Source organism: Macaca thibetana, chromosome X (genome assembly GCF_024542745.1).
Source record: "Macaca thibetana thibetana isolate TM-01 chromosome X, ASM2454274v1, whole genome shotgun sequence".
Lineage (NCBI taxonomy): Eukaryota > Metazoa > Chordata > Mammalia > Primates > Cercopithecidae > Macaca > Macaca thibetana.
This window is the reverse complement of record NC_065598.1, coordinates 97,642,115-97,662,297: the sequence shown is the minus strand read 5'-3', so window position 1 is coordinate 97,662,297 and position 20,183 is coordinate 97,642,115. Positions and strand designations below refer to the sequence as shown.

The following is a 20,183-nucleotide window of genomic DNA, read 5'->3' as shown; positions in this document are numbered from 1 at the left end:
CCAGTCATGAAAGAGTGTGTTTAAACAAAAAACTGCATTGATATTTATGAACTTGAATGTCAGTTTCAAACTTTGACTGTTAATAGTGGAGAAGTCTGGAATTAAGAGTTGATCTAGGAGATAAGTGTTAAATTTTAGGAATTCTTGAACCTTTAATAGTTTCCTTTTGTTTCCTCAAAAGAAATGGTTCTTCTGTAATAAGTTATATTGTAATCAAAGAATAATATTTACTTACTCTCTTTAATTTTTGCTTTTCTTTTTTTTTTTTTTTTTTTTTTTTTTTTTTTTTTTTTTTTTTTTGAGATGGAGTCTTGCTCTGTCACCAGGCTGGAGTACTGTGGTGCAATCTAAGCTCACTGCAGCCTCCACCTCCTGGGTTCAAGCGATTCCTGCCTCAGCCTCCCAAATAGCTGGGACTACAGGCGTGTGCCACCACGCCCAGCTAATTTTTTTATTTTTTATTTTTTATTTTTTGTATTTTAGTAGAGATGGGGTTTCACCATGTTGGCCAAGATGGCCTCGATCTCTTGACCTTGTGATCCACCCACCTTGGCTTCCCAAAGTGCTGGGATTACAGGCATGAGCCACCACGCCCAGCCTTTACTTTTCATGGATACATATAGGTGTATATGTTTGTAGAATACATGAGATGTTTTGATATAGGCATGCAGTGTGAAATAAGCACATGAAGAATGGGGTATCCATCCCCTCATTTATCCATTGAGTTTCAAACAACCCAATTACTGTTTACGTTATTTAAAACTATATGGTTATTACTGACAGTAGACACCTTGTTGTGCTATCAAATACTAGGCTTATTCATTCTGTTTATTTTGTGCCCATTAACCATCTCTACCTCCCCACCGCCAACCCCCCCACTACCCTTCCCAGCCTCCGGTAACCATCCTTCTAATCCCTATGTCCATGAATTCAGTTGTTTTGATTTTTAGATCCCACAAATAAGTGAGAATATGCAATGTTTGTCTTTCTGTGCCTGGTTTATTTCACTTAACATAATCTCCAGTTCCATTCATGATGTTGCAAATGACTGAATCTCATTCATTTTATGGCTGAATAGTACTCCATTGTGTATATGTACCACATTTTCTTTATCCATTCATCTTTTGGTGGACACTTCGGTTGCTTGTTGCTTGCACATCTTTGTTATTGTAAACAGTGCTGCAACAAATATAGCAGTGCAGATATCTCTTTGATATACTGATTTCCTTTCTTTGGGGTAAATATCCAGCGGTGGGATTGCTGAATCATATGGTAGCTCAATTTTTAGTTTTTTGAGGAACCTCCAAACTGGTCGCCTTAGTGGTTGTGCTAATTTACATTCCCACCAACAATGTATGAGGATTCCCTTTTCTCTGCATCCTCGCCAGCATTTGCTATTGCCTGTCTTAGATATAAGCCATTTTAACAGGGGTGAGATGTTATTTCATTGTGGCTTTGATTTACATTTTGCTGATGATCAGTTATGTTGAACACCTTTTCATATGCATGTTTGCCATTTGTATGTCTTGTTTTGAGTACTGTCCATGCACATCATTTGCCCATGTTTTGATTGGATTATTAGATACTTTTTCCATTGGAGTTCTTTGAGTTCTTTATATATTCTGGCTATTAACCTTTTGTCAGATGGGTGGTTTGAAAATATTTTCTCCCGTTCTGTGAATTGTCTCTTCACTTTGTTGGTTATATCCTTTGCTGTGCAGAAACTTTTTAACTTGATATGATCCCATTTGTCCATTTTTATGTTGTTGCCTGTGCTTGTGGGGTATTGCTCAAGAAATTTTTGCCAAGACCAGCGTCCTGGAGATTTTCCTCAATGTTTTCTTGCAGTAATTTTATGGTTTGAGGTCTTACATTTAAGTCTTTAATGCATTTTGATTTGAGTTTTGTATATAGAGGAGACAGGGGTCTAGCTGCATTTTTCTGCATATGGATATCCAGTTTTCCCAGCACCATTTATTGATGAAACTGTCTTTTCCCCAGATTATGTTCTTGGCACCTTTCTCAAAAATGAGGTCACTGTAGGTGTGTGGATTTGTTTCTGGGTTCTGTATTCTGTTCCATTGGTCTATGTGTCTGCTTTTATGTCAGTACCATGCTGTTTTGGTTACTTTAGCTCTGTAGTATAATTTGAAGTCAGGTAACAGAAGAACAATTCCTCCAGTTTTGTTCTTTTTAGTTAGGATAACTTTGGCTATTCTGGGTCTTTTGTGGTTCCCTATAAATTTTGAGAATTTTTTTCTATTTCTGTGAAGAATGTCATTGGTGTTTTGATAGGGATTGCTTTGAATCTGTAGATTGCTTTGGGTCCTATGGAGATTTTAACAATATTGATTCTTCCAATCCATGAACATGGAATATTTTTCTATTTTTTGGTGCCCTCTTCAATATCGTTCACCAGTGTTTTACTGTTTTCATTATAGAGGTCTTGCATTTCTTTGCTTAAGTTAATGCCTAGGTATTTAATTTTATGTGTGACTATTGTAAATTGGATTACTTTTTTAAATTTTTTGAATTTTACTTTAAATTCCAGAATATAAGTGCAGAACATGTTGGTTTGTTACATAGGTATATATGTCCCATGGTTTGCTGGACCTATCAACCCATCATCTAGGTTTTAAGCCCTGCATGTATTAGCTATTTGCCCTAATGCTCTCCCTCCTTTTGCCCCCACCCTCCAACTGGTCCCGGTATGTGTTTTTCCCCTCCCTATGTCCATGTGTTCTCATTATTCAACTCCCACTTATGAGTGAGAACATGCGGTGTTTGGTTTTCTGATCATGTGTTAGTTTGCTGAGGATGATGGCTTCCAGCTTCATCCATGTCCCTGCAAAGAACATGATCTCATTCCTTTTTATGGCTGCATAGTATTCCATGGTGTATATGTACCACATTTTCTTTTTCCAGTCTATCATTGATGGGCATTTGGGTTGGTTCCATGTCTTTGATATTGTAAATAGTGCTGTGATAAACATTCATGTGCATGTGTCTTTATAGTAGAATGATTTATAATCCTTTGGGTATATACCCAGTAATGGGATTTCTGGGTCAAATGGTATTTCTCATTCTAGATCCTTGAGGAATCACTACACTGTCTTCCACAATGGTTGGAATAACTTGCATTCCCACCAACAATTTAATAGTGTTCCTATTTCTCCACAGTCTCGCCACCATCTATTGTTTCTTGACTTTTTAATAATCACCATTATGACTGGCATGAGATGAAAACTACGGAATGCTTCATGAATTTGCATGTCATCCGTGTGCAGGGGCCATGCTAATCTTCTCTGTATCATTCCAGTTTTAGTATATGTGCTGCCAAAGCAAGCATTTGAATTATTTTTTAATTTCTTTTTCGGATTGTTCACTGTTGGCATATAGAAATGCTAGTCCTTTTTGTGTGTTGATTTTGTTTCCTGAAACTTTACTGATTTTGTTAATCAGTTCTAATAGTTTTCTTGTGGAGTCTATAGGTTTTCCCAAATATAAGATCATATCATCATTGGCAAACAAGGATAATTTGACTTCTTCCTTTCCCATTTGGATGCCCTTTATATATATTTTTTGTCTGATTGCTCTAGCTAGGACTTCTAGTACTATGTTGAATAACAGTTTTGACACTGGGTATCCTTGTCAAGTTCCAGATCTTAGAGGAAAAGCTTTCAGTTTTTCCCCATTCATTGTGATACTAACTGTGGGTCTGTTGTATATGACTTTTATTATGTTGAAGTATGTTCCTTCTATCCCCAGTTTTGTGAGGGTTTTTATCACGAAAGAATGTTGAATTATATCAAATGCTTTGTCAGCATCAATTGAAATGATCATATAGTTTTTAATCCTTTATTCTATTAATATGATCTATTAATATCTCATTGATTGATTTGTATATGTTGAATCATCCTTGCATCCCAGGAAAAACATCCTACTAGCTCATGATGAATGATCATTCTAATATAGTGTTGAATTCTGTTTGCTAGTATTTTGTTGAGGATTTTTGCATCAATATTCATCAGAGATCTTGGCCTGTAGTTTTCTTTTTTGGATGTGTCTTTGTCTGATTTTCATATCAGCGTAATACTGGCATCATAGAATGAGTTTGGAAGTATTGCTTCCTCCTGTATTTTTCAGAATAGTTTTAGTACGATTGGTCTTAGTTCTTTAAATGTTTGCTGGAATTCAGCAATTAGGTCCCGGGCTTTTCTTTACTGAGATTTATTATTATTATTATTATTATTATTATTATTATTATGGCTTCTATCTCATTACTTGTTATTTGCCTAAACGGTTTTGGATTTCTTCCTGGTTCAATGTCAGTAAACTGTTTCTATCTAGGAATTTGACCATTTCTTCTAGATTTTCCAAATTACTGGCATATAGTTGCTCATAGTAGTCACTAATGATCCTTTGAATTTCTGCAGTATCGGTTGTAATGTCTCCTTTTTCATTTCTGATTTGATATATTTGGATCTTCTTGCTTTTTTTCTTAGTAGTCTGGCTAATGGTTTGTCAATTTTGTTTAACTTTTCAAAAAAAAACTTTTTGTTTCATTGATCTTTCGTATTGTACTTTTTATTTCAATTTCATTTATTTCTGCTTGATATTTATTAGGTCTTTTGTTCTACTAATTTGGGGTTTGGTTTGCTGTTTTTTCTCTAGTTCTTTAAGATGCATCATTTGATTATTTGAAGTTTTTCTAAACTGTCTTTTAATGTAAAGACGTACAGCTATAAACTTCCCTCTGAGTACTGCTTTTGCTGTATTCCATAGGTTTTGGCATGTTGTGTTTCTATTGTTACTTGTTTCAAGAAATTTTTCAATATCCTTCTTAATTTCTTCATTGAACCACTGGTTATTCAGGAGCATATTGTTTAATTTCCATGTGTTTGCATAGTTTTCAAAATTCCTATTATTATTGATTTCTAGTTTTATTCCATTGTGGTTCAAGAAGATGCTTGATATTATTTCAGTTTTTTTGAATGTTTCAGGAGTTGTTTTGTGACCTAACATATGTTCTATTCTTGAGAAATACCTATGTCCTGAGGAAAAGAATGTGTATTCTGCAGTTGTTGCATGACATGTTCTGTAAATATCTGTTAGATCCATTCATCTGTGGTGCAGATTACATCTGCTCTTTCTTTGTTGACTTTCTGTCTGATAGATCTTTCTAATGCTGAAAGTGGGGTGTTGAAGTCTCCAGCTATCATTGGATTGGGGCCTATCTCTCTCTTTCACTTGAGTAATATTTCCTTTATATATCTGGGTGCTGCAGTGTTGGGTGCATATCTATTTAAAATCGTTATGTCCTCCCTCTGGCTGAACTGACCCCTTTATCATCATATAGTGTCCTTCTTCGTCTCTTCTTACAGTTTTGGTCTTGAAATCTATTTTGTCTGATCTAAGTATAGTGACTCCTGTTCTGTTTTAGTTTCATTGGCATGGAATGTCTTTCTATCCTTTCATTTTCAGTCTGTGTGTCTGTATAGATGAAGTATGTTTCCTCTAAGCAAAAGATCGGTGGGTCTTGTTTTTTCATCCATTCAGTTAGTTAGTGTCTTTTGATTGGGAAGTTTAGTCCGTTTACCTTCAGTATTATTATTGATAAGTAAGGACTTAGTTCTTCCCTTTTGATTTTTGTTTCCTGGTTGTTTGTGGTCTTCTCTTCCTTCTTTCTTTCATTTCTGTCTTCCCCTAGTGAAGATGATTTTCTCTGATAATATGATTTAATTTCTTGCTTTTTATTTTTAGTGTATCTATTGTATGTTTTTTGGTTTGAGGTTCCCATGAGGCTTGCAGATCCCTTCTTGTAACTTATAACCCATTATTTTAACCTGATAACAACTTAATACACTATTTACATAAACAAACAAGCAAAAAGAAAACTAATACAAACTCACCCTAACTTCATTCCTCCACTTTTTAACTTTTTGTTGTTTTTACTTACATCTTACTGTACTATGTCTTGAAAAGTTGTAGTTATTCTTTTTGATTGGTTCATTTTTCAGTCTTTCTACTTAGGGTAAGAGTAGTTTATACACCTCTGTTACAGTGTTATAATATTCTGTGGTTTTCTGTGTACTTACTAGTGAGTTTTGTACCTTCAGGTGATTATTTATTGCTCATTAATGTCCCTTTCTTTCTGGTTGAAGTACTCCCTTTAGCATTTCTTTTAGCACAGGTCTGGTATTGATGAAATCCCTCAGTTTTTGTTTGTCTTGGAAAGTACTTCTCCTTCATGTTTAAGGGATATTTTCACTGAATATACTATTCTAGGGTAAAAGGGGTTTCTTTTTTCTTTAGCATTTAAATATATGATGCCACTCTCTTCTATCCTGTAAGGTTTCCATTGAAAAGTCTGCTGCCTGACATATTGGAGCTCCATTGTATGCTATTTGTTTCTTTTCTCTTGCTGGTTTTAGGATCCTTTCTTTATTCTTGACCTTTGGGTACTTGATTATTAAATGCCTTGGGGTAGTCTTCTTTGAATTAAATCTGCTTGGTATTCTATAATGTTCTTGTACTTAGATGTTGATATCTTTATCTAGGTTTCAGAAGTTGTCATTATTATCCCTTTGAATAAACTTTCTACCTTATTTCTTTCTCTACCTCCTCTTTCAGGCCAACAACTCATAGATTTGCCTTTTTCAATATATTTTCTAGATCCTGTAGGTGTGTGTCATTGTATTTTATTCTTTTTTCTTTTGTCTCCTCTGTGTATTTTCAAGTAGACTATCTTCAAGCTCACTAATTCTTTCTTCTGCTTTATCCATTCTGCTGTTAAAGGACTCTAATTCATTCTTCAGTATGCCAGTTACATTTTTCAGCTCCAGTATTTCTGCCTGATTCTTTTCAATTATTTCAATCTCTTTGTTAAATTTATCTGATACAATTCTGAATTCGTTCTCTCTGTTATCTTGAATTTCTTTGAGTTTCCTCAACACAGCTACTTTGAATTCTCTCTATGAAAGTCCACATGTCTCTGATTCTCAAGGATTGGTCCCTGGTGCCTTTTTAAGTGTATTTGGTGAGGTCATGTTTTTCAGAATGACGTTGATGCTAGTAGATGTTCTTCGGTGTCTGGGCATCAAAGAGTTAGGCATTTAATGTAGTCTTCACTGTCTGGGCTTATTTGTAGCTGTCCTTCTTGGAAAGACCAGATATTTGAAAGGATGTGAGTGTTGTGATCTAAGCTGTGTCTTCTTTCTGGGGCACCCCAGACCCTGTAACACTGTGGGGTTTTGCAGACTTGTAGAGGTGCTGCCCTGATGGTCTTGAACCTGATCTGGGAGAATTCTCTATATGACCAGGCAGAGACTCTTTTTCTCTTCCTTTACTTTCTTCCAAACTTACAGAGTCTCTGTCTGTTCTGAGCCACTTAAATCAGGATGGATTGACACAAGCGTCCCTGTGGCCACCACCACTGTGACTGTGCTGGGTCACAACTGAAGCACAGAGCTGGGTCTTGCCTAAGGCCCATTGTAACCACTCCCTCACTAATGCCTATGTTTTCTCAAGGGCCTGGGGCTCTACAATCCACAGGTAGCAAAGCCAGCCAGGCCTGTGTCCTTCCTTTCAGGGCAGTGAGGTCCCCTAATCTCTGGGTGAGTCTAGAAGTGTTGTCTGGGAGTCAGAGACTAGAGTTAAAAAACCTTAGAAGTCTACCTGGTATTCTATTGTATTGCAGCTGAGCTGGTACTCAAACCACTACACTCCATCTTTCTTATCCTTCCTTCACTTTCCAAAAGCAGAGTAGCCTCACCCCACAGCCACAGCCACCCCTGGCCACAAGGCAAGGTGTACTGCCAGATTAGCACTGGTGTTCCCTTAAGGCACAGGGGCTCTTAAGTGCACTTGGGGTGAATTCTGCCTGGCTTGGGACTCTCGTTTCAGCTCTGTGAGCTCCCCTCTGGCCCAGGGCGGTCCCAGAAATGCTGTGCAACAGTCAACTCTAGAATCAGGGACCCCAGGAGCCTGCTTGATGCTCTATCCCACTGTGGTGGTATTGGTACCTAAGGGGCAAGACAAAGTCCTCTTTACTTTTCCCTCTGCTTTTCTAAAGCAGAAGGAGTTTTGCCCTATAGCACCACAGCTGGTAATTTCCTGAGCCTCACCTGAAGCCAGCAAGTCTCAGAGGCTCAACAAGACCCTCAAGGTAGTTCCTGGGTATCACTGCTGGTTTATTCAGGTCCCAAGGGCTCTTCAGTTAGCAGATGATGAACACTGTAAGGATTGAGTCCTTTCCTTCAAGTCAGGGAATACCCTTCTGGCTCAGGGTGTGTCTTGAAATGTCATCTGGGAGATATGGCCTGGAACAGGGTCCTCACAGCTCTGACTGGTGCCCTATCCTTGTGTGACTGAGCTGGTAACCAAGATGCAAGGCAAAGTCCTCTCTTCTCTTCCCTCTCCTCTCCTCAAGCAGAAGGAAGAGGTCTCTTTTGGAGCCTCAAACCATGCAGCCTGGAATTAAGGGAGGGGTGATTTCAGTCCTTCCTTGGCTGCCCCAGCTGGTGTCTCAGTATGTTACGTGCCCCCCACTCACCCCAGTCCACTGTCTCTGGGCCTAGTTCAGTCCTAGGACTCGCCTACGAGTTGCAGTACTTATAGCCTAGACTGCCTTTCAAGTTTACTTAGAGACTGAGAGCACTTTGGCCCTCAGAGGTAAGGTTTGCGGGCACTCAACTTTGAACCACTGGGATCAGCAACTTCTCTCTGGCTAGGGCTGGTTTAAGTGCTCCTTCCCTGGTTGGGTACCAGCTGAGTTTGGTCTGGTTTTCCTTTCTGCTCTAACAGGACAGCACCAAGTTCACTGCCTAACAATTGCTGTGTTCTCCCTTCCAGCATCCAGAAATGCTCTCTGCACCAGGCTGCAGCTGCAGGATGGGGGAGGGGTGGCATCAGCTATTCAGGACCTTTTTTTTTTTTTATCTATCTCTTACGTGCATCTATCAGTGATCTGAAGTTAAAATTGGGTACTTTGAGCTTTCACCTGATTTTTGGTTCTTGTGAAAGTGTTTTTTTCTGTGTAGATAGTTGTTAACTTGGTGTCCTTGTGGGGTGGGGGACAATCGGTAGAGCTTTCTGTTGTGCCATCTTGCTCTGCCTCCTATATTTACTTATTCTTATTAAAGATTTTAATGGATGGGAAGTTCAAGATTATACCACTAAGCTCAATTTGCACATAGTAGTTAATCCTGAAAAAGGGAAGTCCTGAAATGCATTTTAATTAACTTCTTTACAGTGCTGATGTTAGAGTCGGAGTTAGATAAATCCTATATTCTAAAACAATCTCAAAAATAATTCAGAGGTGATACTATATGTAATAGAGATAAATTTGTAACTATTAATTATGTTATGTTTTACATGTTTCTAATTACATTTATTCTTATCTTGAGTATGCACTTCTAAAAGTAAGCCTTTTTAGTCCATGTAATGGTATTGAAAATTAAGCTTTGGTGAAGATATCTAACATAACTTTAAAAATAAGTATCTTCAGTGGTTTCTATTTAATATAAGTACTCCTGCTCTAGTTTAGTTTTTCCTTTTCATTCTTTTTTTTCTTCTCTTACTGTATATTTTCAAATAGCTTATCTTTGAGTTCATAGATTATTTCTTTTGCCTGGTCAATTCTGAGGTTGAGGCTATTACATTTTTCATTTCATTCATTGCATTTTTAAGCTCCAGAATTTATTTGATATTTTTAAAATATAATTTCAGTCCCTCTGTTAAATGTCTAATTTTGGTCATTTATTGTTTTCTTGATTTCATTAAATTGTTTCTCTATTTTTTTTTTTTTGAAGTTTCTTGAGATTCCTGAAAACAGTTATTTTGAATCTTTGTCAGACAGTTTGTATAGAGGTCAGCTACTAAGAAATAGTGTTCTTGTGGTCGTGTTATGTCTCTTGGTTTTTCATGTTTCTCATTGTCTTACATTAATGTCTGCACATTTAAAGAAATGCAAGGACTTATTCCAATTTTTTTCAGACTTAATTTTTCTGGGAAAGCCCTTTACCAGTTAGCCCATCCAGAGATTCCCAGGCAGGCCATCTGGTATGATCCCTGATGCGCTTGTTGCTGGAGTCCTTGGGCAGCCTGGCCTGCTAACTGGGTCAGCAGATGAGTGGGCCTGGTATCTGGGTCTTCAGGGTTGGCCCTGAAGCCTGAATCCACTGGGGTGGATCTGTTGATTGGGTCTTGGGGAATGGGCCTGGAGCCTGTGTCCACAAGGGCAGGCCTGGAGCCTGTATCCACAGGAGCCAGCCTGAAGCCTGGTCCACAGGGGCTTACCTGGTGCTGAGGTAAGCCTTGAACCTGAGTCTATAGGGGATGGCTGAACACTGGATGGGTCTGACACCTAGGTCCGCTAGCATGGGCCTGGAGCCTGAGTCCATGGAGGCTAGCCTAGTACTGGGGTATCTTGGATTATTGAAATGATCACTGAGGTGCCTGGTTCCTGGGATCACTGAGATAGACCTGGAGCCTGAGTCTGCAGGGGTGGTCTTGGAGCCTCAGTCCAAGGGGTCCTGCCTGGTACTGGGGTCTACAGGAGTGGGCATGGACCCTGGGTCTTCTAGAATAAGCCTGGAGCCTGGGTCTCTGGAGCCTGGGGCCTGGTGCTGGGACCAGTGTGGAACCTGAAGCAGACTCAGCTCCAGTGGCTGGCCTGGAGCCTGAGTCTGCAGAAGCAAGCCTGAAGGCTGCGTGTGCAAGGGCTAGCTTAGAGGCTAGGTCCCTGGGGGCTAATGTGGATCTTGGAGCCACCAGGCCAGCCTGAGACCTGGGCACACGGGGATGGTCCTGGCACCTGTGTTCATGGGGGCAAGTCCAGCACTGTGGTCTACTGGAACTGGCCTGGGCTCTGGGTCTGCTGGAACACTGAGATATAGGAGCTCCAGCAAGGGCTACAGGAGCCAGCCTGGAGGGTAGGACTGTGGGATCCTGCCTGGTTCTGGGGTGGGCCTGGAGGCTCAGTCTGTGGGTACCAGCCTGTTGGGGCCTATATTAGCTCCCTCCAGGGGCTGGCCTGGAGGCTGAGTCTGCAGGTGCCAGCCTTATGACTAGGGCTGTGGGAGTTGGCCGGGTGCTGGGGCTGGCCCTGGCCTGAAGCCAGGAGCCTTGGGAGCTAGTCCAATGCTGGAGATGGTCGAGGGCATGGTGCTGCTGAGGTTGGCCTGATGTTGGGGTAACCTGGAGACCAAGTCCACTGTGCAGTCCTGGAGCTTGGGGTTGAATGATTCAGCTTGGCACTGGAGCAAGCCTGGAGGCTGAGTCCACTGGTACTGTCCTGGAGTCTAGGGCTGTGGGGGTCTTCCTAGCACTGGATATTACTGGGGTGGGTCCAGTTTTGGAATTGGAATCAAAGTTCAGTGCTCACTTCCCTCTCCTCTCACACAGAGGGTATCTGTTTCCACTGTATGCTGGGGTTGGTAGAGGGCTGATGCTGATAGTGTAAAACTTTCTTTCCTACCTTCTTGCACCTTATTTCTGTGCTACACCCAGGTGCTGCTATAATCTCCTGCATATTTGTTTTGTGTTTTAGTTTTTTGGCTCTTGTGAAGGTATTTTCATTTGTGGATAGTTATTTTAATTGATGTTTCTGTAGAGAGATGAGTGCTGAAGAGTCTTATTCCACCATCTTGATGATGTCTGTCCTAATGGTCTTTTAATTAGAAAGTCCTGCATGCTTGCTTTTCTGCAAAAATTAAGACAGTTATACAGAGAGTTAAACATTAAGTTGTCTCTCCTTGTTCCTTTTCTAGGCCCACTTACCAGAGTTAACCATTTTTAAATTTGGTTTATTTTATTCCAGATTCTTCTGTGTATACATTTAATTTTTGTTAGTATTGGGAATTTGATGTATTGTATTTGTTCTACAACTTTTTATTCATTTAATAAGCAATTGGCGTCTCTGTGAAAGCATGTGGTACCAACTTATTCACTTTGATAGCCAAATAACAATGAGAATTTTGATGTTTGTGACTCATACTGTATAGAAAAATGGATAAACTTTGGAAGAATACAGAGTAGTTCTTAAGAAGTTTAGATGACAGTATAGACCTCAAGTGTAAATGCAGAAAGTTTTGGCATGTGTTATTTATTACAGTGAGAAACACTATAGTATACATTTCTAGATATGTATACGAACATTACATTATAGCTTTGAGGGGCTTGTGTGAGACTTGTTTGGCCACATTAGTATGCTAGTGTTTGTACAATGATGAAGGATGTTTGCCCACTATGGGCAAAGATACTTTGTGGTTCCTTGTGATTTCTAGATAACATTGAAGGCATAGCTTCATGTTTCTTGGACCTGTAAAGTGAGAGTGGTAAAAATCTCTTGATTCTTAATGAGAATCCTGTGACAAGTGACAGTCCTAAAACAAAGTGTTTCTTAGGATTGTCTGCTGTTAAACGCAAAATATCAACGCTGTTTTTTGTTTGTTTGGTTGGTTTTCAGGTTTTTTGTTTGTTTGTTTGAAACAGTGTCTTGCTGTCGCCCAGGCTGGAAGGCACAGCCATAGCTCACTGCAGCCTGGACCTCCTGGGCTCAAGTGATCATCTCAGCCTCTGGAGTAGCTAGGACCGCAGGCGCTTACCACCATGCCCAGCTAATTTTTATTTCTATTTTTTTAGAGATTGTGTCTTGCTCTGTTGCCCAGGCTGGTCTCAAACTCCTCACCTCAAGCGGTCCTCCTACCTCAACCTCCCAAAGTGCTGGGATTACAGGCATGAGCCACTGCACCTGGCCAAGGCTGGGTTTTTAAACCCAGCCTTTAATTACTGGTGTCCCAAGTCATTCCATGAAGCTCATGAAGTTACTGGTGCCCCTATAATGATTCTTTTAGAATGCCATTGCCTAGACTTATCATACTAAATAAATAACTCTTGCCATATCTGTCATTAGAGGGATACTTAGTATGTGTGTGTTAAATTGCATACTCAAACAAAGAGCTGTTACTCTAGCCTCACAAGCACTCAAATTTGAAGTGGCATATGAAATCATACATAGTTAAGGAATGAAAAATGATACCTCTAAATATTTATTAACGTGATATATTTGTCTTCCCTTTTTTATTCACAGATGCCATGTGGAATGAACAGGAGGAAAAGGCTGAACTTTTTACAGATAAGTTTTGTCAAGTATGTGGAGTGATGCTACAGTTTGAATCACAAAGAATTTCACATTATGAGGTAGGTTAAAAATAATGGGAATAGGGTCTAAAGCAGATTTTTAAATGTAGCAAGTAAACTTCCCATAAGTCATCTTACTTGATTGCTATGAGAATCCTGTGAAAAAGGTAGTGTTATTTTCCTTTGATGGATGAGGAGACTGGCTCAGACAGGGATGGTAATATACTACTTTAAGTTTGGGGAATTCAGACTTAAACTCAGTCTTTTTACTCCAAAGCTTGTTTTCTTTTCTTCACACCACTCTGCCTCACTTTGTATCCATCAAGCCATCCACCCTTGTATTAAATATAAGGGAGGCATTATGAAGCTTGCATAGGAAACTATTAATGTGAATCAAGGGATATTATGTAGAACTCCCAGAGTCTTCCTTTATAGCAAATGAAGACTATAAAAACAAAACAAACCAGTCTTGCACTTGATTGAGCCACATGTTTTTAGACACAGGAATGTAGAATCCTAGAGCTAAAAGAGAGAGTGTTTAATGTCCTTACTCTCTTAGTTTATAGATTAGAACACTGAGACCCAGAGGGTTAACACTTCTCCATGGCTAGTCACTGGTATGACTAAGCCTAAACATGATTTCTTCTGATTTCATATCCATTGTTCTTTCCCTTCATTTGGTGTTGCTTCATGTTTCTACATCATCTGATGAGCTGTTGGATTTCTTTCATATCTGGTATCTAGGTTACCAAAAATACTAGACGCATTCAATTAAAACTAATGTAATGCCAGTTCTACTTTTTTAAACACCTCATCTTGTTCTTCCTATTGCTAATCTTATTGGTAATTATGTTTTAGTCCTAATGTTGGTTGAAATTAATTTCCTATAATTACAGATAGGGAAATTGTGTTGACTGTGCATTGAGAGGAGGTGGGGTTAAGTCTTAACTCCACCATTGACTAGTTACATAAGCTTTGGCAAGTCACTTTACCTTTCTGAGCATGTTTCTTGGACCTGTAAAATGAGAGTGGTAAAAATCTCTTACTATACTTGTGAGAATTAAGTGAAATCAAATGTATGAGAGTGCCTAGCACATCTTTAGACTCCATAGATCAAAGATTTAGAATTAGTAACAGAGACAGACAGTCAGGGGGCTCTGTGATAACTACAGTTTATCCATTTGAACCATTTTAATTTACATTGGAAAAACAGCTTTTTATGGAATCATAAAGTACTATTCAGTTTAGAAAATAGGCAAAAATACAGGAAAATAAATATAAATTATAATTCTATCACTTGTAGTTAACCATTATTGAATTTCTCTTTTGCTTCTGTGATTCCAATATGATTTTTGAACACACACACACATATACACATGCAGTTTTGCAAAAAAAGATGCACAGACTCTCTCAGTATAGTACTATAAAATATAACAGTATTGCAGAAGTTTTGAATTTTAATTTTAATATTAATATTTCTTTTGTGTCTGTGCTTATGTGTTTAATAAACCATTCTATACACTTTTGTCATATACTTCCCTCTATTTTCTTCTAAAACTTTGAAGATTTACCTCTTATGTTATAATCCATCTGGTATTGATTTTTGTGTATAGAGGGTGACAACAGGTTTTTCATATGGATAGCCAGTTGTTCCAGCACTATTTATTGTATAGTCGATCCTTACTTTACTGATTTGTAGTGGCACCTCTATTGTATGCTAATTTCCACATACATATTGGTTTCTTTTGAGGCTTTTATCCTGTTTTATTGTATTGGCCTGGTTTCCTATATCTACAACAATTTCACCTTTAAAATAAGTCACGGCTTTCAAATAAGTCACAATATCTGTAGAAGAAATTTATATGACATTAAAAAATTTTGAATCATAAACTAAGTTAAAAATATATGCCTCACATTAGTTGATATTTATAACCTGTATAACTAACAAAGGATTAGTGTCTAGAATATAGAAAGGACTACAAATCAATTAGAACAAGAAGCAAATAGAAAAATGGGAAAGTGATGTCAACAGTCCATGGAATAGATACTCAACTTCACTAGTGATCATCCAGGACATGCAAGTTAAAATGATAATAAACTATCATATAAGAACCATAATACTGAGAAAAATTAAAATTTAATAACACTTAACACTTCAAGATAATATGGGGAAACAGACACTCTCATCGCTGCATTTGGAGATGTAAACTGCTTCAAAATTTTATAATACCTGGTAAAGTTGAAAATCCACACTCCTTATAGGCCAAGAATTCCACTTCTAGGTATCTATTCTAAAGGAGCTTTTGAACATGTATATTGGGAGATCTATTTATATATGTTAATTATAGCAATGCTTGTATTAGCAAAATAAACTGAAAGATAATTGTCCTAAACAGGGAACTGGATAGGTAGCATATGGAGTAGAATATTATAGCATGAATGAACTAGAGTTGTATGTATCAATATCAATAGATCTTATAAATAAAATGCTGAGTTTTAAAAAGCAATTTGAAAAGGATATGTATCAAATGATTCCATTTTTATAAAAAAAATTTACAAGATAGTAATAAATAAAACTATGGATACGTGTGTGTAGTAAAAGAATAAAAGCATGAAAGGAAATCAGGTACACCAACTTTAAGAGAGAGAGAGAGGAAGAAAGGATTGTGAGCATGAGGGTATAGGATTGTATCTGTAAAATTTTACCTCTTTTAAAAAGGAAATTTGAGAGAAATGCAACAAAGTGTTAAAACTGAGTAGTGGGCATGGGTTTTGATTATATTGTTTCCTGTTATTTCCCATACAATGGGTATATTTCACATTTTAAAATTATGTAGACCATCTGTGACAAACCCACAGCTAATATAATACTGAATGGGGAAAAGCTGAAAGGCATTCCCTCTGAGGAATGGAACAAGACAAGAATGCCCACTCTCACCACTCCTCTTCAACATAGTATTGGAAGTCCTAGCCAGAGCAATCAGACAAAGAGAGAAATAAAGGGCATCCAAATCAGTAAAGAGGAAGTCAAACTGTCACTGTTTGCTGATGATATGATCGTTAACGTTGAAAACCCTAAAGACTCCTCCAGAAAGCCCCTAGAACTAATAAAAGAATTCAGCAAAGTTTCCAGATACAAGATTAATGTACACAAATCAGTAGCTCTTCTATACACCAACAGCAACTAAGCAGAGAATCAAATCAAGAGAGCTCAACCCCTTTTACAATAGTTGCAAAGAAAAAATAATTTAGGAATATACCTAACCAAGGAGTCGAAAGATCTCTATAAGGAAAACTACAAAACACTGCTGAAAGAAATTATAGATGACACAAACAAATGGAAACACATCCCATGCTCATGGATGGCTAGAATCAATATTGTGTAAATGCAGTCTACAGTAAATTCTGTGCCAAAAGCAATCTACAAATTCAGTGCAATCCCCATCAAAATACCACCATCATTCTTCACAGAATTATAAAAAACAATTCTAAAATTCATATGGAATCAAAAAAGAGCCCACATAGCCAAAGCAAGACTAAGCAAAAAGAACAAATCTAGAGGCATCACACTACCTGATTTCTAACTATGCTATAAGGCCATAGTCACCAAAACATCATGGTACTGGTATAAAAATAGGCACATAGACCAGTGGAACATAATAGAGAACTCAGAAATAAACCCTAATACTTAAAGCCAGCTGATCTTCAACAAAGCAAACAAAAACATCAAGTGGGGAAAGGACACCCTATTCAAAGGGTGCTGGGATAATTGGCTAGCCACATGTAGGAGAATGAAACCGGATTCTCATCTCTTACCTTATACAAAAATCAACTCAAGATGGATTAAAGACTTAAACCTAAGACCTGAAATTGTAAAAATTCTGGACGATAACATTGGAAAAACCCTTCTACGTAATGGCTTAGGCAAGGATTTCATGACCAAGAACCCAAAAGCAAATGCAATAAAAACAAAGATAAATAGCTGGGACCTAATTAAACTAAAGAGCTTTTGCACACCAAAAGGAACAGTCAGCAGAGTAAACAGACAACCTACAGAGTTGGAGAAGATCTTCACAATCTGTACATCTGACAAAGGACTAATATTCAGAATCTACAACAAACTCAAATCAGTAAGAAGCAAACAAACAATCCCATCAAAAAGTGGGCTAAGGACATGGATACCACCTTACTCCTGCAAGAATGGCCATAATCAAAAAGTCAAAAAACAGTAGTGTTGGTGTGGATGTGGTGAACAGGGAACACTTCTAACGCTGCTGGGGGGAATGTAAACTAGTACGGCCACTGTGGAAAGCATTGTGGAGATTCCTTAAAGAACTAAAAGTAGAACTATCATTTCATCCAGCAATCCCACTACTGGCTGTCTACCCAGAGGAAAATAAGTCAGTATTTGAAAAAGATACTTGCATACGCATGTTTATAGCAGCACAATTCACAATTGCAAAAGCGTGGAACCAACCCAAATGCCCATCAATCAATGAGTGGATAAAGAAACTGTGGTATATATACACTGGAATACTACTCAGCCATAAAAATGAATAAATGAACAGCATTTGCAGTTATCTGGATGAGATTGGAGACTATTATTCTAAGTGAAGTAACTCAGGAATGGAAAATCAAATATCGTATGTTCTCTCTGATATGTGGGAGCTAAGCTACGAGGATGCAAGGCATAAGAATGATACAATGGACTTTGGGGACTTGGGGGGAAGAGGGATAAAAGACTACAAATATGGTGCAGTGTATACTGCTTGGGTGCTGGGTGCACTAAAATCTCACAAATCACCACTAAAGAACTCACTCATGTAACCAAATGCCACCTGCACCCTAATAACTTATGGAAAAATATAATTTTAAAAATAAATAAAATTCTGTAGAGAGAGTGATTATCTCACATTATGTGCTCAAGAAATGTTAGTTTCCCTTCCCCCTACACCAACATCTTAGTTATTCTTACATATTTGGTTATATATTTGTTAGAGATTATTTCTAATGTCTCTTAAACCCAGGAGGATTTCTTTTCTCACATAAAAGAATTTGTAAGGTAGGTAGTAGAGGGCTGATATGACAGCTTTATAACATTATTAGGGACCTAGGCTTTTTTTTTTTTTTTTTTTTTGAGACAAAGTCTCACTCTGTTGCCTAGACTGGAGTGCAGTGGTGCAATCTCGACTCGCTGCAACCTCTGCCTCCTGGGTTCAAGTGATTCTCCTGCCTCAGCTTCCTGAGTAGCTGGGATTACAGATGCATACCACCATGCCCGGCTAATTTTTGTATTTTTAGTAGAGACGGAGTTTCACCATGTTGGTCAGGCTGGTCTTGAACTCCTGACCTTGTGATCCACCCACCTCGGCCTCCCAAAGTGCTGGGATTACAGGCATGAGCCACCACGCTCAGCAGGCATTTTCTGTCTTTCTGCTCTGATGAACTGGTTTTCCTCCTCAATGTCCACCATGGTCCAAAGATGACTATTGGAACTCCATCCTTTGTATCTTAATTCCAAAAGCAGCAAGGAAGAAGGGTAGAATAAGGGATTATGGCCCAGTCATTTAAGGAGGCTTCCCAGAAGTTCCACATAACACTTCAAATTATATCTTATTGACCAGAATCTAGTTACGTGGATACATCTTACTGAAAGGAAGGCTGAAAAACATAGTCTTTTAGCTGGGTACATTGCTCAAGATCTGTAACTAAGTAAAAAGAAGGTATTTGATATTGGGCAGCAACTAGGAATCCATTTCAAAAACAAGAATCTAAAAGTTGTTAGCTTCTAAATTTAGCATTATTTTCATTTTAACTGACAGAGATTTGAAATCATGTGAGTCTGCTCCAAGTTTGACTAAATATATTAACACACATGAGTGCCATCCTCAAATTCAGAAAGGTGTAAATTTTGAATGACTCTTTTATTGAATAAACAAAGTCATATTATATCTTTTTTCAGGGTGAAAAACATGCTCAAAATGTTAGTTTTTATTTTCAAATGCATGGGGAACAAAATGAAGTGCCTGGTAAGAAAATGAAGATGCATGTTGAGAATTTTCAGGTGAGTGATGTGTGTCGGTATTGTGTAATTCTAAACTTTGAGTTATTGAATCTTTCTAACAAGATTGTGCCTATTTCAGGTGCATGGGTATGAAGGAGTCGACAAAAATAAATTTTGTGATCTCTGCAACATGATGTTTAGCTCTCCATTTATTGCTCAGTCTCACTATGTGGGACAGGTCCATGCTAAAAAACTGAAGCAATTAATGGAGGAACATGATCAGACATCTCCATCAGGATTTCAACCAGAGATGGGTAAGGTTCCATTCACCTCCTGATATTCAATGAAGGATCTACCTATCATGTTTTGTCTAACTCTGCCATATCCTTTTTATTGGGGGAGACATTCACCCCAGTTGAAATAACTTGATGATTATTCTTCTTCCCAGTTAATCTCTGTTTCTGTCTTTGTTATTTAGTATGGAGATTTTAATTGCTAGTTGATTTTTAAGAAATGTTATGACCTCTCCTTTTCAGTTCACCAAATTGAAACAAAAGCAAGTGATTTGCTATACTGCTATAAAGAAACAACAGTAAGCAGCTGGAGCTCTGTCCATTTCTAATCAAATAATAAAATCTTCACTTTTTACTTCTTCCCCTTGGTATCTTTTTTGCGTTAGTATTTTCCAAAACATCTCATATGAGTGTTCAAATCAATGTCTTCACCATAATATAATTATGTGTTTCCTACTAACAGTAGGCAAAAAAAGTTACTGACTCTTTCTGTTATGACAGCCTATTTCTTTCTTCCTATGAATATAAAGTACTACTAGCATCATCAGTTAGTTACTGAGTACTTATTTTATGTTAAATCCTAAAGAAACAGGGAATTATAAAACATTGCGTCTTTCCTTCTTCCAGTGATGTTGGGTCACCAGCACATATGAGAAAACTGACTCAAAGTTACCCAAGATGTCAGAGTATACCCTGGAAAACCCAATCTGTATTTTTATAAATGCATGTGCTAGAACAAAAAA

At 38.0% G+C, this 20,183-nt stretch overlaps 2 protein-coding genes and 1 non-coding gene across 7 annotated transcripts in view; 1 reads left to right on the top strand and 2 right to left on the bottom strand.

The window, feature by feature from the left end:
• The window catches only part of TCEAL2 (transcription elongation factor A like 2), a 647,988-nt gene that overhangs the window by 121,333 nt on the left and 506,472 nt on the right, over positions 1 to 20,183 (bottom strand). The window lies entirely within an intron of this gene.
• The window catches only part of ZMAT1 (zinc finger matrin-type 1), a 48,035-nt gene that overhangs the window by 13,418 nt on the left and 14,434 nt on the right, over positions 1 to 20,183 (top strand). For both annotated transcript variants that reach the window (XM_050775924.1, XM_050775923.1), the window contains exons 2-4: positions 13,094 to 13,203; positions 19,106 to 19,207; positions 19,287 to 19,461. In XM_050775924.1, the coding sequence (XP_050631881.1) occupies positions 13,094 to 13,203; positions 19,106 to 19,207; positions 19,287 to 19,461 (387 nt within the window). The remainder of the gene's footprint in view (positions 1 to 13,093; positions 13,204 to 19,105; positions 19,208 to 19,286; positions 19,462 to 20,183) is intronic.
• LOC126946950 (U6 spliceosomal RNA) lies at positions 3,243 to 3,345 on the bottom strand. The gene has a single exon (XR_007722814.1). It is a non-coding gene; the product is annotated as a U6 spliceosomal RNA (small nuclear RNA).